Genomic DNA, 25,039 nt, shown 5'->3' with positions numbered 1-25,039 from the left:
GAACTGTGCCCATGAGAAGGTGGTGGCGATGCTTCAAGGAAGTGGTGCAATGCCTTCGCTAGTGGTAGAAGATGGCCCTCCATCCTTCATGCTGGCTGAGCCAGAGGCTTTGGAGGCATCTCCACGCTCACGTTCTCCTGTGCTCAGCTCGCTACAGTGGGTGGCGGAAATTCTGCCACCCAGCATCCGTGTGCATGGGCGCACTTTCAGTCAGCAGCTGGAGCACCTGCTCACCCTGCAAGAGAGATACACCATCTGCAAGGCCCTTGAGGCCTTCTTCCAGCACAGGTGAGTGGTGTGCTACTCAGGTCAGTTAGCATGCAACTGTAACAGGAGAAACCATATGTTCATCAGAATTTATGATCATCAATTCATCATTACGGATGTTACCATTTTGTTTGATTGGCATATTGGCATATGACTCTTGCTTTGCTTTTTGGATTGTGATTTCTGCTCAACCTTTATAAGTTGTTAGCTGGTCGACTGACCCGTGGCTGTTTAAATGATTACACTTTTGGATTACCTGTGTTTGTTTTGATTGCCTGATTGAGTGTTGTAACAAAAATTATAATTTAATAACATATTGGACAGTTCATAACTTATTAACATATTAATTATAGCAGTAAGTAATAAATCGAAATGTGCTTATTTAAATGCAAACATCATTCTTTGTGACTTTGCACCCAAATGTGAACTTTTGCGTTTGCTGTATAGGAATGTGGATACTCTTATCGTAGATGTGTTTCCAATCCTGGATACTCCAGCTAAGCAGGTGATCTGGCAGTTCATTTACCAACTGCTGACCTATGAGGAGCAAGAACATTGTCAGAGCAAGATCTCACGCTTCCTTGGTTACAAAATCACATGTGAGTTGTGTGTACATACATTGGAGTGTTGGTAATCATATACAGTATGCATTGCTTTTAGTTTAGAAAATAGTTTAAATGATTTATGGATATTTTCTACAGAAGGTGTACAAAGTTTGCTCCGTTAATCCCAGATGTATTTTTTTTTTTACAATTTTTATTTAATTAGTGTTTGTAATTTTATTATTATTAAACAAATAACCCAAATCTGGGCCCAGAAAATATCTTGTTTTTTCAGTGGTTGGCTGTTCTTTTTAATGTTTTGTTTGTTTGTGTGTCATAAGTGCCTGTGGCAGAGCCAGAGCCACCAGCTCCAGAGCCCCATCGGCGTAGTAGCTCCATGAAGGTGACGGGCACCACCTACCGGAGCAGTGTGAGAGGCCGTAGTTCAGATGACCTGGTTATTGGCACTCATCTAGGAATGGGTAAAACTAAACTAAACTGTCATAACATTACCTCATTCAACTAAATCAAACGGTGTAGTTTTTCGTTTAATCTTTCTGTGATCTTTTTTTTTTTTTGAATTTCTAGCTCTATATTTTTTTCTCTTAATAAAACCTACCTCATTTAGCTTGAATGATTTTTTGAGAATCTCATGTATGTTTAAACAACAAAATAATCTTTTCAGTGCACTGAAATTGTCTTTAGTTCACCACTTTATTGTACAAGGTTAGTTTTAGGTTAAGCACAAGTATTTTTCTTTTCTTTCTTTCCTTTTTTTTTCATCAGGGATCCGCACAGAGCCTGTTGAGGTGGCTCCTATGAGACTGGCCCCCGGAGAAAGACAGTCCGGAGATGGGACTTCTCTGCCAGAAACCCCCAACAACCTTACTAACGTGAGCAAAGAAATAGATAACTGGAGTGCATTTAACTTTAACTAGTCATGGAAAATTAAATAAAGGATTTTTACTCACTTTCTGAGATAAAAATAAAAACTAACATAGGTGTCTAATAAAATCGATATAAAACATTACCCTTTTTGATCATCTTGTGTTCTGTAGCTTGTTTAGATATTGTATTGATTACAGCACAGTTTTATTTCTATTATCTGAAACTTCCTTCTTTTTCAATAGCTATCAGCTGTATATGCTGAGCTTGAAAATGTGCATGTTGGCAAGAGGTCTAAATCGCTAAAGAGTCGCCCACCTCCTGCCCCTGAAACATTGATTGACATCTACCCTCACTCATCTAGCCAGTCTTTTAGAGCTAAATCTTCCTCGCCTTCTGTACGGGCTAGTTCAGGTATACAAAAGCAGCCAAAAAAAAACCCACTTACCTTAGCCAACCAGAATTTCTATTAGTTTAAGTAACTGACAAATGCTTCTGTAATGATTATATTTTTCCATCATTTACAGGCAGTCGTAAGATTATATCAGTGCAGCCTCCCCCTCCCCCTCCCCCACCTCCACAACCTTTATGGATTGAGCCCCTGCCCAGTCCCCAAGGCTCAAACTATCCCCAGGAGCTTCCATCCCATGGGAGTGCAGAGTCCAACCCCTACATTAGTCTGGATAGCCCACCATTATCACCACCATCTCCCCCTGACTATCCACCAAGCCCCCCAGACTACATATCCAGTCCTCCCATCCGAAAGAAGCGATACACGTTTTCTCGTCCCCCCCGAAGTGCTGATACAGACCTGTTCATGGAGGCCCTCACAGAGCAGCTGGGTCAGCAGCTCTCTGTTGATGATTTCTTGTCTCCAGAGAATGACTACGAGGAGGTATGTATCTGATGATTTAAAGAAAGTGTGTTTTATGCTTTACAGTATGGTTGCTGTGGTTGTTGTTGTTATTTGACCAAATGGTTCAATTTAAACTCTGTTTAACTAGGTTTTTTCTACTAACCCCTTTTTTACCTTTTGACAAATTACTCCTACAAAGTTAAGAACTCCTACATAAAGTTCTGTTCCAATGTGTTTGATGGTAACCTTAGGATGTGGTCCAGATGACCCTGCAAGATGAGGAGGATGAGGATGTAGAGGATGAAGATGAGGAGGAAGACGAAGGCCCTTATATCCCACCTGAACTTAGCAGTGCCAGTGAGATGCATAGTAGCAGTGAGGATGCAAGTTCTCTCACCTATTCATCCAGCTCTGACCACATTCCACCTCCACCTCTCACCCCACCGCCCCCACCACCTGTTCAGTTTAATGATCCACCACCTCCCAGCAACTTCACCCCTGATCAAATCCCCCGACATTTAACTTTCCGTCGTCAACCAGGACCTCCACCTCCCCCTCCTCCTAGGGCCAATCCACCTCCAAAGCGACAATCCATTAACAAGGTGCTTCCTACTCGGGATGAATTGATGTCCCACCAGGTTATACAAGAAGCACAGTCTCTACCAGTCCAGCCAACAACTGGACCCCCCCAGCATCTTCTACAGCAGATGCACCAGTCCCTGCCCCCATTGCCTTCCCCGGACCTATCTCCATCTGCCATCCATAGCCATATCATGTACCAAATGCATCACCAAACTCAGCAAAGTCAACAAGATCAACAGGCCTATCAAATTCACCAAAGTCATCAGGCTCAGCACAGTCACCAACTTCATCAAGCTCAGCAGAGCCGTCAAATGCATCAAAGCCACCAAACTCATAATACCCATCAGACCCAACTCTCTAGCTCCATGGACAGGCTTGACAAAATTGATAGAATGGAACTGTCTGATAGACATGTTTATGAGGTTTACCACCCTCAACCAGTGCACCAAGGTCATCAGACTCCCCTTAGTCATCATCAGAGCCATCAAGCTCACCTATCAAGCTCCATGGATAGGCTGGATAGATTGGAAAGAATTGAACATTTAGAACGAATGGAACGTTTAGAACGAATGGAACGGTTGGAGAGGTCAGAGAGAGCTGAAAGGAGAGCTGAAATGCATCAAGCCCAGGTGTCTCAACTGAACTCCCAGTCTATTCGCCAGAATCAACAGAGTCCACAACCTCAGTCAGGTTATCCCAGTCAACACCAAATCCATCAGATCCATCAAGTTTACCCACCAAACCATCCTTCTCCACATAGCCACCATTCTCATCACATTCATCAAATTGAGCACATCCATCAGACACAGCTTGTGCAATCTGCCCCACAATACCATGTTATCCACCAGCCCCACCAACCCCACCAGACCCAGGTCCTCTCCACCTTCCTGCCTCTGCATCAGCCAGTATCACAACAACAAAGACAACAACAGCAACAACAACAACAGCAACAGCAGCAACAGCAACAGCAGCAGCCACATCAACACCAACATCAGTCTCATTCTTCCCAACCTTCAACCCAGGCCAGACAGAGTCCTCATCCCATTCAGCACCAACGGCATCAACATCACCATGAAGCTCTGTCTCAATCACAGCCTCAACCTCAGCCCCAGCCTCAGCCCCACCACCAAGAAGCATCTATTCTGGAGCCTCCTCCTCCTCCACCTTTACCCCCTCCTTGTATGCCACCCCCTCTGCCCCGAGCCTCACCACATAAATCAGACTCCAGTCACATGAATGTGAAGAGGCTACGTTGGGAACAGGTTGAGAATTCTGAAGGAACTATCTGGGGACAGGTAAGTTGATGTATCAGTTTTTAGTTTGTCTAAAGAATTAACTTTTATTATAAAGGAATGAATGTATATACAGCCCACCCAAGTGACATTCCCTATACTCTACATTCTGTACTGAGAATCTTGAGACATCTTGTTTTGAGACATCTCTATTTATGTAACATGTAGAACATGGGCAAAATACCAATAAGTGTAAAACACCTTTTTTTTACTACAGTTGGGAGAGGATTCTGATTATGACAAACTCAGTGACATGGTAAAATATTTGGACTTGGAACTGCATTTTGGGACGCAGAAGAGTCCAAGTGAGTAAACCGTATGTGTGTGTGTGTTTAATAAATCATTCTAAACTGTCTAAGTGAAAGAATTATGCTGCCTTCGTACATAAACAATTGCAAACAATAATATTAAAATAATATCTTTTTTCTTATGATTTAAGGCCACAAATTATTGTGATTTAAAGCCACAAAGCAGTAAAAGTCAAAGAAAACATGTCTTCTTAACTATTAATGTGTTTGTAATGCCAGCTAAATGCTAATTTGCAAGTAGTAATAATATTATGGAATGATATAACATGAAAAGTGGGGAAAAAAGCATGGATGTCATCACACAAGCAAGACTTCCACTTTTAAAGCACTTTTATAATTGGCCAGCAAATGAAATTGCATGTCGAGAGGTATTTTCAGTGGGTTTTAAAGGCTGGAAGGGGAATTACAACTTTATCTCAAATGCAGCCTATAACAGTTCATATGATTTTTAAACAGTGTGCCTGTGCACAGCATCTGAAGCAAACATACATTTTAACTTATTAAATCTAAACTATTGACTATACAGGTGACTGTTGGAGGAGAAATATATATAGTAAATTACATACTAATAAATACTAGTAAATTACATCAACCAGTTAGTTGAGTACCTTGTTGCTAACAAAGACAGGTGTCCAAGTTTGTTTTCAACGTCTCTTAATGAACTTGCTGAGACTGAAATTGGGGTAATTCCAACTAGCAATTATCACCTCCGAGGTGAGTGGAGCTGGGCATAATGGCCTCAGTGGTATGCATTTGGACACCGAGCTCATTTTACGCTGCTCCTAATCTCATTTATCGTTATATAACTATGGATCATTTCCATCTTTGCTTGCAATCTTTTTAATCCTGATTTAATTTTACTATTACAGTATTTACTGAGAAATTTGTGTGTTTCAGATTTTTATCTTGTCTTATCTATATATAATTTTAAAATGAGCAATTGATACTGGCATCTGTTTGCCACTCAGAAGTAAAGCTTTTTTTTAATTTTTTTTAAACTTTTCTTTTCCACTTTTTTTTTTTTTTAAATAAAGAACACACTCTTATTCTTTGATTTTGTGTCAGTCTCTGTTCCAGAACCTGCACCTCAGCCTGAAACATTTAAAAAGAAAGATGTGATTGAGATTCTTTCCCATAAGAAAGCATACAATGCCTGTGAGTATAAAAGGAAAAGCTAAAAGTGGCTTCTTTGGGTCAGTTATTTTGTGTGAAGCTTTGCTCATTTGTTTGATGATGTGATTTTATTTATTCATTATCTGTGTTTAATTTTCAGTCTTACAGGTTTCCAGATTTTGCCAGGCAATGCTGTGACAAACTTTTTGTTCCGCTCTCCTTTTAGCCATCCTGATTGCCCACTTGAAGCTGTCTCCTGGTGAGCTGCGGCATGTGCTGATGACAATGTCGACGGATCGCCTGGAGCCAGCACACATCAAGCAGCTGCTATTGTATGCGCCAGATGATGAAGAAGTCAAACGTTACGAGCAGTACACTGATGACCCTAGCAAGCTGAGTGAGCCAGATCAGTTTGTCTTACAGGTAATAGTTCCAATAAGTAAATCATAAACCTTAGCTTTCTATTGTTTTGGTACAAAATGCTTTTATAACTGTATCAGTTCTTAATGAGCATTGGTTCTCCCATGCAGAAGGCCTAGGGTCAGTTCCCACCCAATGGGTAGTCATAAAGCTGTTTTTTTTTTTAATGACCTGGTATGTATTTGTGTGCATTGTTCTCCAGATGCTGTCTGTGCCTGAGTATAAGACCCGTCTGAAGAGTCTGCATTTTAAAAGCATGCTGCAGGAGAAGACTGAGGAGATGCGAGCAGGATATGAGTGCATCTATAAGGCCTCACTGGAGCTCAAAAACAGCAAAAAACTAGCAAAGATTCTGGAGGTAGAATTGACTTTCTCACACTAGTGAGAACTGCAAAATATAATATTTTTACATTTCTCACATTTCTAACTGGCATTCTGATCGAAGTCTGACTTCATTACTATGCCATAGTGTTGTGTTTTTTCATGACTCTTTTTTCAGTTTGTCCTTGCCATGGGGAATTACTTAAACAATGGCCAACCCAAGGGAAGTAAGACCACTGGCTTTAAGATCAATTTCCTAACTGAAGTAAGTTCCTTTCCTAGTCTGGTAGAGTTTTAATGGTCATTATTATATTATAAAGAACTGTTTTACAACTTAAGAGCTTGTTTTTGGATTTAAAGTTTTAGATGCACAGTCAGAGAAATAAAATTCAGAGGCTTCTTGATGCTTTACTTTGTAAATTCCTTTTCCATACTTTAATCAAATATGGATATAACCATTTTTTTGTAGCTTGCTACCACCAAAACCGTGGATGGAAAATCCACTTTTTTGCATATTCTTGCCAAATCCTTGTGCCAACATTTTCCTGAGGTACTGGACTTTGCCAAAGAACTCACAACCGTACCAATGGCAGCCAAAGGTGAGCAATAAATCCCAGAACTGATTGCGGTATTGTTTCCAATACCTCTATTAAAGTTTAAATGAGAGCTTTCATTTTCAAACTGATACCTAAATATTATTACACCACGATGCACCACACGTCAATGAATTCTTGTCAGAATTTTTGTCAGCACCATGGTCAGTGTCTATGGCCGACATTCCTCCTCACATCCGTGCTGATATTTACGCTTGCTTGTGCAATATTGTACGGAGCCCCCCAGGGGTCATGTGGACGAAAATACAAGAAAGGAAAGGAAATTCTCTGTCTCTTCCATTTCAGGGACTAAAAAATGGTAACAAATTTTTAAATCCGTAGAAGCTCAGTGGTATGTGCACAGGTATGAGCCTTTCTCTGTTGTTTTTACAGGCGTAGGTCTAAGAAAAACACATCTCGATCGGTAAACCAATCAGTGTGCTCAGTTAATCAGTGCACATGATTTGTTTGTTTTTTAAATTTTTATATTGTTTTAACAACAATTCTAAGGAATTGTGAGCAATATACTAATTTGTCTTTGTTTAAATCTCAAATTTAAACACATTCTAATGTACTGCCTAGGTTCTTCAATCCAATTAATCAATTGCGTATCATTCCTATGCACCATAATTGTTTATATAAAAACTTCCACTTTATACTTTTCCAAGAAAAGAGAATGAATGTTCAACTCTAGTCCTCGAAGGCTTGTGTCCAGGACCGTTGGTAATTCACCAACACCAAAACACACCCACTGAAACTGACAATTCAAAGATAAGTTGAATCAGCTGTGTATCAGCAGAAGAATCACCAAACTGTGTTGGATGCTTGCTCTCCAGGACTAAAATCCAAGATTCCTGATTTAGACTCTATGATGCTAGAATGATGCCTGTTTCCTTCTCCTTTTCTGTCTGACTAGTGAATCAGAGGAACATCACTTTAGATATGAATGATCTGCACAGCACCATCCAAGACATTCGCTCAGCCTGCCACAAGATGCCAGCCACTGCTGAGGACCGCTTTGCTGTGGTTATGAGTGTATCCTTTCAATCCTTGTAACAAAAACACTTTAAGAATCCCAAATGTTTGTCATATATACTGTAGCTGTCATGCTGTGAGGAGGTATAGAGAAATTGGAACCTCACTTTTTCCATTCCCTCAGAACCTGCTCCTGCTTTTTCATTTCTGTTTGAGCTACTGGTAGGAAGAAAAAAAAACAGCAGTGCACTTTGATTTGAATCAGTTTCTTTTTTAAACAAAAATGATCAGTTACATATGAGTAGATTCATTTACATTTCTGGCATTTTTCTGGTTTGTTTTGAGAGAAATATGAATCTGTTGATGACAAATGATGAATGGAATAAGTTCCTGGAATCCCCTGGTGACACCCACACACTCCTGTCAGCAAAGATGAGCCAATTCTTCTGCTTACTATTTAATTACACCCACATGTTGTACTTGTACTTAAAAACCAAATTACCAAAAAAGACAGTGCTGGCCACCATAGAAAAGCACCAGAACACCCGATGCCCCACAACCGGCCAGACAAAGAGCCCAAGGCTGTTTATTTGAAATCCAAAGTCACCAGATCCCAAGCACAAGCGTCAGAAAGACAAGTCCAATTAATGGAGGCCCAACCTTGCAACCAGCGGCACCCAAAGGTTCTGCTGCGAACGTCTTGGATCCGCTGCCAACATCCAATAGCACAAACCTAGGTGGTTTTAATGTTTTGGCTGATCAGTGTATAATAAAATAGAGTAAAACTTTGGCTTGTGAGTCTTGCAAGATGAGCTAAATTTTTTAATAAATTTTAACTTAACAACAAGCGCGATTTTGAAATACGAGTTCTGGAGTATATATATATATATATACGCTTTGTCTTCCGAGCGTCACGTGATCACATCTGAGTCAATGGTTCTTCTCCTGCATTTGTGGGATTTGTGGGTAACTGTCAGCCCATGCTCAGTCTCAGTGCACGTATGTCACTCGTATAGTCAACTTCCGTACGCATGAAGCATTTTTTAAATTTTGTGTCAATGGACTTTGTCACAAAGCAGCTTTATAGAAATAGAAATTTAGTTTGTGTGATTATCTGGTGAAATAGTATACAGGTTAACGAGAAAAATATCTGTCTGTTTCCTTAACCGTGTTGTGCGTAGGGTTTTTTAGAAAACAGCCACCCTGCTGTGCAATCTCTGGAGTCTCTACAGCAGAGAGCTATGGAGGAATTTTGTAAGGTGGCCTCTTTCTTTGGTGAGGATGGCAAGATCACCACCACCGAGGCTTTCTTTGGCATTTTTGCCGAATTCACTTCAAAGTTTGAAGTGAGTTGCCTAGCCTGTAAAGATTTTTTTACATTTGCAACGAAAGTCTTGTCCATAGCCAAATCTTGTTAGTATGATTATTTTATTCATCGTAATGCAATGCCAGTTAATTATAAAACTAAATACTATATATGTGTGTGTGTGTGGATGTGTTTTATAGAGAGCCTTAATGGAAAACCAGGCTACTGAAAATCCTCCACGCAGCCCACGAAGTCCTCGCATGGCATCCCCCTTAGCATGGTGACGGGACACACACACACACATATATTATATACACATTTACATGATAATACACACACATACAGTACACATCATGCACTAAAAGACTTTGTTACAACATACAAACATACCTGGAAAAACTGTTTCTTTACACAAGCTCTCATACAGTAGTGACAATGTGTGCAGATACATACTGTAGGATACTTGCAGTTTTTGGAAAATGTTTAAACTGAATTATATTAAAAAAACAAAACAAAAAAAAAACCTAAAGACATGTCTTTAGTCAAAAGTTTGTTGTAGCATTATACAGCGTGACTTTTAACATACACACACTTAGATAGGGTACTGAATGTGCTGTGGAATGTGAACAGAACTGTGAATGAAACTGTACATCAATGAAATGAGCTTACTGTTAATCCATGAGGGCTTTGTTTAAGTAATGATTCTGATTCTTCTATAGTAGAATATATTTACATAGACGTTGGTCACTTTGGATATAGCATTCTATATTTGTTATAGAGATACTGTATGGTTTATGATTATTTCAATTAATGTTTTAACTAGTAAAGTGATCCTTATAATTAGGGTGCAATATTTTGTGCAATATATATAATAAAGGTATATAATAATAAATAATAAAGAGTAACTATAAGAGTTTCTATAGGTTATTTTTTATTGTAGTATGATGAAATTGTGAGAGAGTTAAATATGTTTTCTTTTGTACATGTCTTATATTTATCCATTATGTTTGCATTTAGCTATTAGTGTGCGGACAATTTAATGAATGATGGATTGATTGATTGATTAATTTTAATTTTTACACCAAGTTTCCTGTTTTATATTTGGTAATTAATCGCTATATCATATGCTGAATGTGAAATAGAACTGAAGTCACTTGTTTGTTTTTTTCATTTTAATTTGTATTTATGAAAAAAAAGTTACACGAAATGGAAATGTATCCTTTTTATGTTGAATTTTTATGTTGTGTATTCAATATATATATATATATATATATATATATATATATATATATATATATATATATATATATATATTTATGTGCTCTTTATTTTATTTTATTTGGGTAGAGTAATTATCATCTTTTTTGTATAATGTGTTTTTTTTGTGTGAACAGTTTACATACAAGTTTATTAGGCCTGGGGTTGCAATAAATACAAAAGATACAAGATGGCCCTTCACACACTATGATGACATAGATGTGATGACATAGATGTGATGTCATCGCGCTTGGGCTGAAAATATAATAAAAATTAATAATGAAGTTGTTCAACACTGTTGAGATATATTGATAAAATATATGCTTATAAGTTTCTCAAAGGGAAAGATCTACATTTTAGTAATTATTTTATTAATGGTATTATAGTAAAGTAATAACATGCATATTACTGTGTGTGGTAGTTTCCTGACCTTTAAATTGGGTTCCTACAGTAAATGCAGGCCTTGTGTATATGTTTAAATTGGGATTTTTTTCTCTCTTTTAAATAAGGTGCATTGTTGCCAAGTAGCTGTGCTGCAATACTAAACATGTTTAATGTCTCTTTTTTTTTTTTATCAGTTGCATCAGTTGCAATAATTAAGGTCATGCAATCATTCTCAATTAGGCTTGTCTTGCTACAGTTTAGTTGCTATGGCAACATGATTCTGTTACCTTTTTGGTAATAAAACCTCCTTACATTTTAACCAGCGTGTGTAGTCTTATATAAGGAGTGAAAGGAATGTGGAGTTTGATCCTTCGGTCATAGGGGAAAATTTAAGACACCGGTGACAATTTTACAAATGTCTAGAGAGTGTGTACTGTAGCTCCACGATCAGGAAGGAAAACTCGTTTGCGGTAAGTGAATCTCTTCCTCGCCCTTCACTGCTTTGACGAAGGCCAGATGGTGTTGTTCATGACTTTTTCACACCTGACAACTGGGTGTGGGAGATGGCTTTAATGATAGACATGATTCATCGTCAAATCTCTCTACACAAACTGCCTTCCTTTTTTATTGCAATGACGTGGCAGTGAAGGGGTGGAAAAAGGGCAGTTTGTGGCAAAACACACAAACTTTTTTGCCACAGTTTGTGAAAAAATATTATTGATTTCAAACATATATCTGTTTTGCAATCTGAATTTATTTTATAGAGATCAAATTAATAATTATTCTTAGAATATTTGTTGTAATATGCATTAAAACGTGTCCTGTTAAATTGTGGGAGATTTTTGATGTTTAAAGAAGAATACTTATGCAATCATAGATTTAGAGCAAAAGTATTTGAATATGTGTGCATTAGAGAGGGGCACTGAGCTAATGTGGCATAATAGACTTGTTGTTTGCTGTTTCGACTCTAGTGAGAAATACACTCGACCTTTGACCTCATGGCTAGTACTGAGATCCCCAGTGTCTCCCCTACACCAACAGACGGGGTCTCAAAGCCACCAAACACTCTGACTGCAGCTGATATTGCAGTACTTGCTATATATTTCATATTGATTCTGGCAGTGGGACTATGGGTAGGTTTACTTAAAGGCACATTCATACTGTATGTGAATGCAGTGGATACAAGTGTGTGTGTGTGTGTGTGTGTGTGTGTGTCCTCTTAGTTATTCTCATATTCCATAAATTTATGCAGAATTATTCCAGTAGATGTGAGCTGTCTTACAGAAAGTGAGTTCATTGTTTCGACCGTAAGTGACAGACAGATGGTACTCAAAAGACTGCTAATGACATTTCCACTGCTCACTTATGTTAGATTGTCAGGACGTTGTCATGACTGGTACATAAAAGAGATGAACACTGATGAAATTGAGTATTTTGTTGAACTAGTATTTGGAAACATTGATATAAAACCTTGCAGTATGACACTTTTACACTTTTAGTGTCGGCTTTGACACTGTAATGATAACAGACTTACGATTCTTTTGAGTATAAATATAAGTGCTTTTTTAAATGTATTTTTATTTTAAAAAAATACAATTACAGCATAATAACAGAATTGTGCAAATTGAACATTAAATAGTTAAAAAGTTTTTTTATTTGTAATATTTTCTTTTAAATATAACACTGTTCTGTGCAAAAGCCTTGGGCCACACCTCATTTCCTTATAATAAAAAATGTGATTTTTTTTTTTTTACTGCGACAGGCTGCAAAGTCCCTAACGATACAATATAATAATTGATTGTTTATATAACAACAGCAGCAGCAACCTCATTTCCCCTCTCGTCTGTTCCAACCACTCAGCATTCAGCATCAGCAGTGAACTAATCACCAGCCTGATCATCCGTCATCATCTGCACTTGTTTCTTACTTGTTTCATGCCTTAAGTTAGATCTTTTTTTTCTTGAATGATTCATATCACTGTGTAGTCTAACTAACAAAAAAGCATTCCTCTGAAATAGGGACTGAAAAAGAGAGCAAATAAAAAAGTCCTCAGGAGGCCTGGAGTCCTATTCCTCAAGACTACATTAAAAATACAAGAAATGGCATTCATTTCACCATCTTCACCTGACAGAGCAGTAATAGACTGGGGTGACACTATGACAGTGGAAAAAGTCCATGCAAGCACATATTTAACAGAACTACATTGTTTAACTCTGGCAGCATCAAACAAGTAAAACAGGTGACGTCTACTGGAATAAAACATTTATTACTTGTTATATACAACAAAACGATTCTGGCCTTGTGCAGCTTTTATTAATACTATGTCTACTTTACTAAAATAAAATGTAAGTACTTTGATTCATTATTTTCTGTACTATTTTTATTTTTAATTACCTAAACATATAAATTTTTACTATTACGTATTTACTACTATTTCATTATTTTTTTTTTCCAATAATTAAAAAATTGTGTGTGTGTACAAAAAGGTTTATTCTATTTGTCTTGAACTTTGCAGCACTGTTTATGAGTTAAACATCAACATTTGGGCACATGCATACATCGAAATGTGATACTTTGCTCAACCAGTCACTCGAATGTTTTGTACAAAACATTCTGCACAAATGTATTTTAACCAAACGAACATTTAACAATACAAATTTTTTGTTAAAACTTATGTAAAAATTATCTATTTTGTAAAATATTGAGTGTAGTTTACATTATGCATAAAGCATAAACTTCTGATTAGACATTCTGCACTTGAAATGGAATATAATAAAATATGATTAATAATGCAAAATATTTTTTTTATTTAAGGATAGTGATCACATGAAGTCATTAATTATAAACCTACAGTATACAACCTAATGATAACCAAAATTATTTATATTCTTGAATGTTTGGCCACATTATACACACACTGGTGTAAATTCCTATTAAAAGGAAATCTCCACACCTTTGTAATTGTACTCAGAGTTTGTGTATAAAGACAAAAGAACTGCTGGACCTGCATAATAAGGTAGTTGAACTTTATAAAGCAGAAAAAGGATATAAAGTATACCTCAACTCTTGACTCTATGACGCCATAGTCAGGTAGGCCAAGAAATACTTCTGGAGAAAAACCCACAAACAACTTTGAGAGAAATATAGGCTGCCCTGAAAAAAAGCGCAATACAATAAGGTCTGTATTGAACACAAATGACCATGCGTGTGCGAGTTGCCAGGAGAAAGCCGTTACTATGCCTTGCCACGAAAAGGCCTGCATGCAGCACTCCAGACAGAACCTAGCCAGCCTCACAGCTTCTGGAGCAGACTGATTTGGAGTGATGAAAGCAAAATTGCCTACAGTGAAAAGTATACCATCCCCACTGTAAAGCATGGTGGTGGATGTCTAATGTTTTGGGGCTGTGTGAGCTCTAGTGGCACAGAGAAGTTAGTCAAATGTGTAAGATGTTATCAGAAAGTACTGGAAGACAATTTGTATTCTACAGCACGAAAGCTGTGCATGGGAAGTTCTTGAATGTTCCAACATGATCCAAAAGACAAGGCCAAGTTGACCCTCCTATGGCTACAGCCAATAAAGGTTCTGGAGTGGCCATCACAGTCTCCTCACCTCAATATCAACTGTGCAGTTATAATCCAACATGCAGTTGATGCAAAACAACTGAAAAATGTACAGTTGCATGTGTATAAGAATTTACATTAACTGGCGGCATGTTGCCAAGGAGAACTAAGAGAATTCTCACCAACTAAGAGAATTAAGGACCTCATACACAATTATCACAAAAGCCTGCACGCCATCATTGATGGTAAGGAGGCAATACACGGTATCATAAACTACAGGAATTATTTCCTTATTTTCTTCATTGTCATCTTTTGTTTGATGATTATGCCATTCTCTTATGCCTTACATATAAACATATGAGTCCTATAAAAAAATAAAATAAATTGCTTTTGCCTTCTCACTCATGTTTTCCTTAAAAAATTATACACATCTTGCGAATTCTTCCAAGGTATCCAAATTTTGAGCACAATTCTATGTAACGGCAGGAGTGCAAATTTGTTTATTACATTTTGATTTGCTGAAGGCTTGATTAAATTAAATTAAGGTGGAGCAGAACATGGCATACAGAGCATAGAGAGTGAAGATTTGAGCAACATATGCTGGTGCCAGACTGTTGATACTACATGTGTAGAAGGTGCTGCAGGTATGAAATAGACAAGAAAGATCTATTTATTGAGAAAAGAAGCATGCACTCTTTTAAAGTGTATTTCATACTATAAGTATTAAAGTATTGAAAATGATGTGTAACTTAATGCATTACTGATTTCCAGTCTATGTGGAAAACCAAAAGAAGCACAGTTGATGGATATTTCCTAGCAGGCAAAAACATGACTTGGTGGCCGGTGAGTTTTCACAGTGAACATTTTGGAGATTTCAAGACTTTTCTGCAAAAAGGTAAATGAATCGAGTAAGGATTCTTTGATGTTTTGTCAGGTGGGCACGTCTCTATTTGCTAGTAACGTGGGCAGTGGGCACTTCATTGGTCTGGCTGGATCAGCAGCTGCAGCAGGCATCGGTCCAACTGCGTATGAGTGGAATGTAAAGCTCCAGGAGTTACATGTGTTCATACAGACACAATATATTCCCTGTAAAATTGTGGGAAATCCAATAATTCTTGGCATGATTAGACTCTTACCTGATTTCTTTCCGATAGGGGATGATGGTGGTTCTGCTTCTAGGCTGGGTTTTCCTCCCTATCTACATAGCTGCTGGGGTGAGAGGGCTTGTACACAGCAATGCATCTTTATTCATGTTTATTTATGAACTATTCACATTAATAATGTAATGTTCTCATAGGTGACAACTATGCCAGAGTATCTTCAAAAGAGATTTGGAGGCAGAAGAATACAGATATTTATTGCTATATTGTATTTATTTATTTACATCTTCACAAAAATATCGGTAAGTGTTGTGCCTTTCTGCACTCTTGAAAAATCAGTATGCAGTAAATTATTTATTAATGTATGCTGGAATAATGTAATACTTTTTATTCCAATCTAAACATTAAATTCAGCAAAAGTAACTTTAACTTTCTACTACTTACTGGCATATATATGTGTGTGTGTGTGTGTATGTGTGTGTGTGTGTAGTGGTTGCGATATATGCTTTGTAAATAAAACCATCAGGCAGCAAGCACAATATTCCCAAGTGAAAAAACAGCCTCTAACATTATGCGATTTAAATATATGAATAATATGAAATTATGCGATCTTCTTATTCTTTCTTAATGGAGTATTCAGTAGAATCTGGGATGCAGTAGTTACAGTGTGGCCTATTGTATTAAGCATTGGTATGATTTGTTTGCTCCCAATGCCTGGGCTCTAAAAATCTTATTTAACCTGCATAGTTTATTTACATTAGTTTAAGTATATGAACTTATAACTCACCACGTAACATATTGATTTATTGGTGCAGTTATTGATCCAGGACGTTTTCCAGTTTATAATTTTGATGATCCAAGAGAAATCTATATTGTCATGATCAGCAGGTTTTGCCATTTTAAGAAATGCAGCAACAGTTTTATTTATCTACATATAGGCCTATAATAAAACTGTAAAGTAAGCGTGTCTGTACATTGAAGATATTTGCAAAAAATAAATAAAAATTTTGGGATGTATGATGAGTAATGGAACACATCAAATGGAATCACATGGAAATTTTTTCTCTGTTTGGCTGTGCACCATTACACAAACACTACTGAACTCATTTTAATGGGATTTTAATGGGAACGGATATGTTGCTTTGATCATAAAAAAATCGACCCTTTGAAAAAATCATTTCAGCTCAAAACTCAACAGATGGCGCTGTGCATTTTTTATATGCGAGTGTGCAGTTACATTCCACAAGAATAAGGCACATCTAGTTTCTGCATACGTTTGGTCTGTTGAATGGATCTTATAGTCTATAACATAACCAGCAAAGTGATGAAGACCAAGAACACATCACATAACAAATCCAAGATGACATGATGTAGGGCAGATTTTTTTTTTATGCTAATTCAGTCAGCCAAGTCAACAGCTGGCTAATGACGTACACCATATGAAAACCTAAAGAGGCCAGTAAATGTTTCTCGTTGAGTATGGTGCTAAATTAGAGACATGAATCACATTGGCTGCTTTATTTAGGTGTCAAGTCACAGAGGCTGAGATAGATGCAGATGCAGGTTAGCATTTTAATAAAACAAGAGGCAAAAGCATGAACAAAATCATCAGGCTTTTTAAATAAAGGCTGAGAGGAAAACCTGGAACAAATGTGTGTAATTAGAACTGATTGTGAACGTGACTATGGAGTGTGGTGAGTGTTTTACAGTAGTTGACAGCGGCCACGTTTGAAAGCCATAGTATGTCTTGGCACATGAACTATGAGGCAGGTTATGGTGATGACGTGACCCACAGAAACATTTAAATACAGTGCGTTGCAAAAGTATTCACCCCCTTGGCAATTTTCATGTCTTGTTACATTATAACCTGTCAATTAAATGTTATCATAGTCTAAGTTGGTGAAGTGAAATGAGAAAATATATATAAATAGGAATTTTTTAAAATTACAATTCTAAAAAAATGGCATCTGCATATGTATTCACCCCTTTACTATGAAGCCCCTCAAAAGTTCTAATGCAACCATCTTTAGAAGTCACATACGTAGTGAAATAAAGTCCTCCTTTATGCAATCTAAGTGTCACATGATCTGTCAGTATTAACACACATTTTCTGAAAGGCCCCAGAGGCTGCAACACCACTAAATGAAAGGCATCATACCATGAAGGCCAAGGAACTCTCCAAACAAGTCAGGGATAAAGTTGTTAAGAAGTACAAGTCAGTTTTGGGTTATAAAAATAACCCAAAGCTGTAGAGTTCCACAGCAGAGACCGGTGTATCAATAAAGCATACACTCCATAGAGCTGGGCTTTATGTAAGAGTGGCCAGATAAAAGCCACAAAAGGTGGCTCTACAAAATACTGACTTTAGGGGGTAAATAGTTACGTTTTCTGTTATTTTATCCTATTTGTTATTTGGTTCACATAAAAGAAAATCACATCTTCAAAGTTGAAGGCATGTTCTGTAAATGAGATGATGCAAACCTTCAAACAAGGGGGGTGAATACTTTTGCAGTAAACGTTCTCCTAATAGCGCACCATCAATTGGTGCAGTCCAGTCTCACAGGGAAAAAATGTTTGGATGAAGTTTATTACTCTGAATCTCAACAGACTCAATAAATTCAGGATAATTGCGAATGAACAAGAATTCATTCCAGCTATGTCAATTAAGAATAAATGGAGATTAGGCCCATTCATGGCCCAGCATTTTCTTGGATGGACAGCAGATGGTAGACAGAATAATATAATATTGACCAGTGCATTTAAAAAAAAGAATCAACATTTAGACTAAAGGCTGTATGAATGGTGTGTGTGCAGGTGGATATGTACGCAGGAGCGGTGTTCATTCAGCAGGCTCTGGGCTGGAATATTTATCTTGCTGTCATTCTTCTCCTTGTCATTACTGCTCTCTATACAGTAGCAGGTGAGTCTATAGGTTCCTGATCAGCAGTTATCAAACCTAATCAAACAAATTATGGGCTCATGAGGCACATATAAATTGTTTTATTAGAATATTTATGATAATGGCCAGTGTGCACTCATATTTTTTAGGTGGTCTTGCAGCCGTCATCTACACTGATGCTGCTCAGACTGTCATCATGCTGATTGGGGCCCTGACACTTATGGGCTTTAGTATGTACTTTCCTTTTTAACTTATCCACCAGCTTTGTATGACTTGTCACGTTCTCTTAGGATATTTGATAAACAAACAAATGAAATTCTGCTCTGTTTCGTTTTCTTATTTAACATCTGTTTTTTTCCCTGTCACTCTTGCTTACGGGGAGGTTTTGTGGAGGTCGGGGGCTGGCAGGCCATTTTAGATGGGTACAGCAATGCCATTCCCGCAATTAGAGTCCCAAACACCACTTGTGGGATCCCTCGCGAGGACGCCTTCCACATTTTCCGGGATCCTGTGACCTCTGACCTTCCCTGGCCAGGGGTGGTGCTGGGAATGTCAATCCCCTCCATTTGGTACTGGTGTTCAGATCAGGTGAGGAAATTATATAAGTCATGTACAGTGTAATTTGTTTTATCTTTGCTTTATATTTTGTATAAATTTTTTAAATGTGAATATTTTTGTGTTTTGTTGAGTTTACATTATTTCTTAGAGAAAAATTCGCTTTGATATATGCACACTCTCATGCTCGCAATCCAAGGTTTACGTGTACAAGCAAATAGTGTGTTAATCCTGGAGGCTGGAATAGAAGTACATTTTTAGGAGTACGTTTGTAATATTGATCAGTCAGTACATCTGTGATTGGAATAGAAGGTAGGACTGAGCTCGGCCTGAGCACTTTGTTGACCCTCAAACTGAAAGTGCACAAGCTCACAAGATCCTGAAAGCTAACAGGCAGACGAAGCATGTAGTTCTGCAAACAAGCATGTAGTTCTTTTTTCAAAGCAGAGCATGACTTGGGCAGAACTAGGCATATAGTGTAGTGTGGTATAGAAAATAATCATCCGCTTTAAAATAATCACATTATGTTACTTTGACAAACAGTTTTTGTTTAAATCAGCTGTGTTTACTCAGTAAAACTTTTAACATCCAAGTAAAAGATATATCTCCAACAAGTCAGGAAAAAAACAGAATCACTGAATTGGAAAATTCACCCCATTAAAAAAATACTTATAAACTTAACCAGGTGAAGTTAATCATCTTCAAACAATCAATTTTGGATGGAAAGTCACTGTCAGTAGATTTAAGCGATAAAGTTGGGCAGAGGCACAAGTCAGGAGATAAATGCAAAAGAAAATTAAAGGCTGTATCACTGCCTAGAAGTACAGTTACTGTAAGTCTATTATTAAGAAGTGTTTGGTCGAACACAGACCCTCGTTGGATAAGGACGTTGCTCCAAACTTGACGAAAGTGCCAGGAAGAAACTGGTCAGTACGGCTAAAAGAGGCCAACAGCAACTCTGAAGCAGTTGCAGAAACTGTTGGCAGAGTTAGCAGAGAGTGGTTATTGTGTGCATGTGACAACAATATCACTAATTCTCTACAAATGTGGAGAATCCAATACAGCTCACCATCCAAATAACACCATTCCTACAGTAAAGCATATCATGTTATGAAGGTGTTTCTCTGCGGCAGGGACTGGAGCACCTGTCAGGAGAGAAAGAGAATGGATGGAGGGAAAAAATTCAAATTCTTAACGAAAATCTTTTTACTTCTGCCAGAAAGTTATCAATGGGAAAAAAAGACCACACAGTGATTGAAGAAGAACCACATTGAAAATCTGTGGAAGACTGCAGTCTTTAAATGGTCACCATCAAATTTAACTCAAGTTGAGCAGTTCTTGCAAAAAGAGTGAGCAAATATTGCAAAGTGTAGATGTGCAAAGCTTTGTGTGCCATTGAGAAGGTGATTAGCTTCACCTGACTGAGTTCATTTAGAAGGGTATTTTTCATATCAGAACTTTTTTTTTCTGACATGTTGGTGTTATATCTTTCACTTGGATGTCAAAACGTTACAAAGTAAATAAAGCTTGATAAAACAAAAAAAGTCTTTATTTTAGGCCAGAAAGCAACAAAATGTAATTATTTTTAAGGCGGGTGATTCTTTTCTATACTCACTGTATTTAAGGAAGAACGGTCATGTAGAGCATGGCAATACTCAGGTATACCATGGCATGGAGTAGAGCATGACTATTGCAGAACAGTGCCCGATTCATACCTGGTGATGGAGTCCATTTTTAATTTATGACAGGTTTTAATTTATGATTTTTTTTAACCATACAGATCATCAAGCATAATCTTTCCTGATTTCACGGCTTTTTCAAAGACAAACTAAAGACTTCCCTTCTCACAGGTTATAGTGCAGCGATCACTGGCTGCTAAGAACCTGCTGCATGCTAAAGGAGGCTCTTTGCTGGCTTCCTACCTTAAGGTCCTGCCCTTCTTCATGATGGTGTTGCCAGGCATGATCAGTCGAATCCTCTATCCAGGTCCTTTTTGACTTTTTTTTTTTTTTTTCAATTAAGAAGTAAGCTAGTTAAGGTAGAATTTTTATGCATGGTTTCTTTTGGTCTTTGGTTGTCTAGATGAGGTTGGCTGTGCAGACCCTAAAGTTTGTGAGCAGGTTTGTGGGAATTCTGTGGGTTGCTCAGACATTGCCTACGCCAAACTGGTTATGACCCTCCTTCCAGCAGGTCTTCTATCCTTCTTTTATTATAAAACATTATATATATTCATTTTGTGTGTCATTAGCATTATGAAAAATGACAGAAGGGTTTTCCATAGGTCTGCGCGGTCTAATGATGGCCGTAATGATAGCTGCTCTCATGTCATCGCTGACCTCCATCTTTAACAGCTCCAGCACCCTGTTCACCATGGACTTATGGAGATATTTCCGCCGTGCTGCCTCAGAGTGGGAGCTCATGATCGTAGGCAGGTAGAACATTGCTTTATACAGTACATGCCTTTCACATTTATCTAGAAGCTCAGGTCCTACAAATGTACGCTAAAGAAATGACCTTTCATTCTTTTAGGTAATTTTGGTGTTGATTTCCAAGCCAGAAATATATAAAGACCTTTGGTTAGGATCATGTTGGATCCAGAGTCTGTCCCAGAAATATTTATATCTTGAGACAATTTAGAAAAGTCACCTTCTTGGGTGCTTTTAGAAGGTGGAAGATCTTTTACGTTTGTGTGTATGTTCAGAGTGTTTGTCCTGGTCTTGGTGGTGGTGTCTGTGCTATGGATCCCCCTGGTTCAGGCCAGTCAGGGTGGCCAGCTCTTCATCTACATCCAATCTATTAGCACCTACCTGCAACCGCCTGTCAGTGTGGTGTTCATGGCAGGCTGCTTTTTGAGAAGGACAAACGAGAAGGTACTGTGTGGGGGTTTGGGCTTGTAAGAACCTTTAATTTTATTCATTTTTAAATAAACAAACAAAACCTTTTTCATTTACAATAGATTATTATTGTGTATACTGTAATTATTGTTCAATAACCTCAATGATGTGTACAGTCACAGAGATATCGCTAGCTATTTGGACATACTATCTATTTTTTATCTAATAATCTTTTTTTTTTTTTTTAAATCACTTTAACTAAGCTTCATCACGTGAATAATTTGAATAAAACTGAAGTGATGCTCGACGCTTAATCTGTTAAGCATTCAAATTACCATGACTTGGAAACCTTTGGCTTTCATTCAGTACTGGTCGTAAAACCAGCATCTGCCTTCAATCAAAAATGCATTTGGGGCAAGAGTCAAAGAGGGCACAGACAAAGAAATGAAAACAACAGTACAGTTTTAATTTTGAAATAATTTGACATTTTTGCAGTTTTATAAGCTGTACAAACCAAGTTTAAATCAATACTATGTACAATAGCCACAGAAAAAAAAATCATACCCATCTGCTTGACTATCAGTTATTCATTTTATGAAGCCCATATTTCTAGATATTAAAAGCTCTCAAAAAAGTTGGCAGTGACTCATCATGGTTATAACCTCTAATAACACATCATAGAGCATTTATAATGTGATAAAAATTTAAATAATTTATAGCTTATAATCATGCTGTAATGCATCACTATTCATTTTTATTTTATGTGGCGTTGACACATGAATAATTGTAAATACACACAATACAGCAAATATGGCAAAAGGGCAGTATGCACACTGGTGTCCTCTCGTGTAAGCCAACAACTGGAATCTGAAGCCGCAGTAAAACATTTGAAGAGAGCAAATGTTTTCAAAAAAGGCTGTACGACTGTGAACGCCAAGGTGGCTTTGAACTTACTGCAGTGGAAAAGCAGGATCCTTGAAAATCTTAGCATAACTTGTCACCAATTTGTGGAAGACACATATCAGTCTGTGGGAACTGTACAAAGAAAAATCATTTACAAACAGCAGTTGAAAATTACAGGAACTCGGTTGGGAGTTATCGTCATATCCGACGACAGTCCCAACCTCATTCCATGCCATTTCCTCAGGGTAGGCCATTAAAGGAGTTCCCCTGGCATACTGAGAAATCTTTCTTCCTTAATGGTATTCAAGCATTAGTGAAACACTGGGATAAGTGCATTAGTGTAGCAGAGGATTATATAGAGAAATAAAGGTATTCTTTACACTCATAACTGTGTTCTGTTATTCTGCACAATCAAAAGTTCCAGTTTGACCTTATACATCAAAGGTTATGGGCACAGTTTGGTTGTTTACAGCCGTCATAGTTTGCTGGGTTCTTATGATAAAAAAGGGACAAGGAATGTTTCAAAAAAGCACTTGAACACATTAGAGATTTGAGACACTCCTGTTTCTACAGTACCGGTTTACAATTTTATTCAGGTTTTTATAGAACATGGGTTGTTTTCATTAATATTTTTTACATTATGTCTTTTATGCTGTGTATGGTTTAGGGAGCATTCTGGGGTTTGGTGCTGGGGCTGCTGGTCGGCATTGTGAGGATGATCCTGGATTTTGTCTATCCTGTACCACAGTGCTACGAGACAGACACCAGGCCTGATATTATTAAATACATACACTATCTGTATTTCTCAATCATCTTGTCCCTGCTAACACTTGCTGTGGTGGTGTGTGTCAGCCTGGCCACAGAGAAACCCACAGAAGAACAGGTCAGGGATAAGCAATGATAAGATAAAGACATCATGTTAATATAAAAGTTAAAGATGTGCTATGTAAAGTGTTTCAACAAATTAAAACCACATGATTTCGCAGTGATACTGCAGAAAAGCCATGACTTATGCAACTTATATTAACATGCTCTGTTTGTCACAGGTAAGTCGGCTGACGTGGTTTACACGGTTTGATCCTGTGAAAAGCAGTGAGGCCAGGACAGAAGTTGGAACCTTTACCATCAATAACAGCTTACATCAAGAAGATGGAAATTTGAAAGACCACACAAATGGTGTGTTTTACATAACTGGAAGTTGTTCCAGTTCCTTGGCTTAGTATAAATCAGCACCAGTGAGGGTTTATCCAGTAGGAGGCGCCATAAAGTTACATATTAAATGGATTTAAAAAAAAAAAAAAAAAAAAACTTTTTGCCTTATGAGGAGATACTATAGATTTAGGATGCTTACACACCAAGTACTCAAGTACAGACTTTTGAAGCCATAGTCCACTTGGTCTGGATGGCATATTCAGGCATTGTTCTAACCAAATTTGAAAGCCAACTGGAAGGCTGTGACTGGATTGGACCACATACCAGGACATGAAAAAGCAATCGTTCCAAGTGTGAAAGCACCCTAAATGTGGCCTCTTCATTTTAAACCCTAAATGCAAAATGAAAATATTCTCTAGTGTTAATGAAGTAAAAATTTATGAATTCTAAAGCCCCTCAATTTTTTATTACATTAAGAAATCTTGTGACATGCTCTTTCGTCAGACTCGAGTACACGCCATGCAGAGACACCCTCGAAGCTAAAGTCCACTCTGCTCTGGCTCTGTGGGATGGAGAAGGATTCAGAAGGAAAGCGTCCTCCTCAAACACAGCCTGAGGTGTTAGCGTGCTCCCTGGAGGAAGAGCCCTGTATGAGACATGTGGTAAATGCCAACCTCATTATCTGCCTGTCAGTGGCAGTGTTTCTTTTTGCCTACTGGGCATGACAGTCCTCGACTGTTAGCAAAGACTGCAGAAGATGAAGAAGCAAAGGGTTACGTTTGTTGTATTTATACACAACAATGAAGCATTTTTACAAGCCTCACTGGGATCCAGACGAAATGTTCTTAATTGTAGAATTCATTCTAAGCTAATCTTTGTTTTTATTAGTTACTATTTAATAAACACTTTAAAATAAACCAACACAGCTCAAAAA

At 37.7% G+C, this 25,039-nt stretch overlaps 2 protein-coding genes across 2 annotated transcripts in view; both read left to right on the top strand.

The window, feature by feature from the left end:
• Window positions 1-10,232, top strand: part of grid2ipa (glutamate receptor, ionotropic, delta 2 (Grid2) interacting protein, a) — a 30,286-nt gene extending 20,054 nt beyond the window's left edge. The window contains 16 exon segments of the mRNA XM_053515052.1: window positions 1-288; window positions 715-866; window positions 1,151-1,291; window positions 1,596-1,702; window positions 1,940-2,108; window positions 2,222-2,589; window positions 2,802-4,427; window positions 4,642-4,729; window positions 5,798-5,887; window positions 6,072-6,268; window positions 6,468-6,623; window positions 6,765-6,851; window positions 7,056-7,185; window positions 8,096-8,214; window positions 9,336-9,500; window positions 9,661-10,232. Of these exon segments, the coding sequence (XP_053371027.1) occupies window positions 1-288; window positions 715-866; window positions 1,151-1,291; window positions 1,596-1,702; window positions 1,940-2,108; window positions 2,222-2,589; window positions 2,802-4,427; window positions 4,642-4,729; window positions 5,798-5,887; window positions 6,072-6,268; window positions 6,468-6,623; window positions 6,765-6,851; window positions 7,056-7,185; window positions 8,096-8,214; window positions 9,336-9,500; window positions 9,661-9,744 (3,967 nt within the window). The 3' untranslated portion in view covers window positions 9,745-10,232.
• A 1,261-nt stretch (window positions 10,233-11,493) lies between these two features.
• slc5a11 (solute carrier family 5 member 11) lies at window positions 11,494-25,037 on the top strand. The gene is made up of 16 exons (XM_053515057.1): window positions 11,494-11,571; window positions 12,073-12,234; window positions 15,434-15,505; window positions 15,597-15,701; window positions 15,817-15,876; window positions 15,960-16,064; window positions 18,577-18,682; window positions 18,811-18,891; window positions 19,044-19,249; window positions 21,067-21,202; window positions 21,299-21,406; window positions 21,498-21,648; window positions 21,918-22,086; window positions 23,621-23,836; window positions 24,000-24,129; window positions 24,610-25,037. Exons 2-16 carry the CDS (start codon window positions 12,100-12,102, stop codon window positions 24,828-24,830), a joined length of 2,001 nt encoding a protein of 666 aa, XP_053371032.1. The 5' UTR covers window positions 11,494-11,571; window positions 12,073-12,099; the 3' UTR covers window positions 24,831-25,037.
• Window positions 25,038-25,039: the final 2 nt, after the last annotated feature.

The sequence above is a fragment of the Clarias gariepinus genome, chromosome 16 (genome assembly GCF_024256425.1).
Source record: "Clarias gariepinus isolate MV-2021 ecotype Netherlands chromosome 16, CGAR_prim_01v2, whole genome shotgun sequence".
NCBI lineage: Eukaryota > Metazoa > Chordata > Actinopteri > Siluriformes > Clariidae > Clarias > Clarias gariepinus.
This window is presented reverse-complemented; position numbering and strand designations above follow the sequence as displayed.

Excerpts from the sequence above, each read along its gene's own strand:
- slc5a11 (XM_053515057.1), top strand. The coding sequence starts at position 12,100 with ATGGCTAGTACTGAGATCCCCAGTGTCTCCCCTACACCAACAGACGGG. Across the intron at positions 15,877-15,959 it reads CTATCTACATAGCTGCTGGG|GTGACAACTATGCCAGAGTA; the intron begins GTGAGAGGGCTT and ends ATGTTCTCATAG. Across the intron at positions 21,203-21,298 it reads CAGTCGAATCCTCTATCCAG|ATGAGGTTGGCTGTGCAGAC; the intron begins GTCCTTTTTGAC and ends TTGGTTGTCTAG.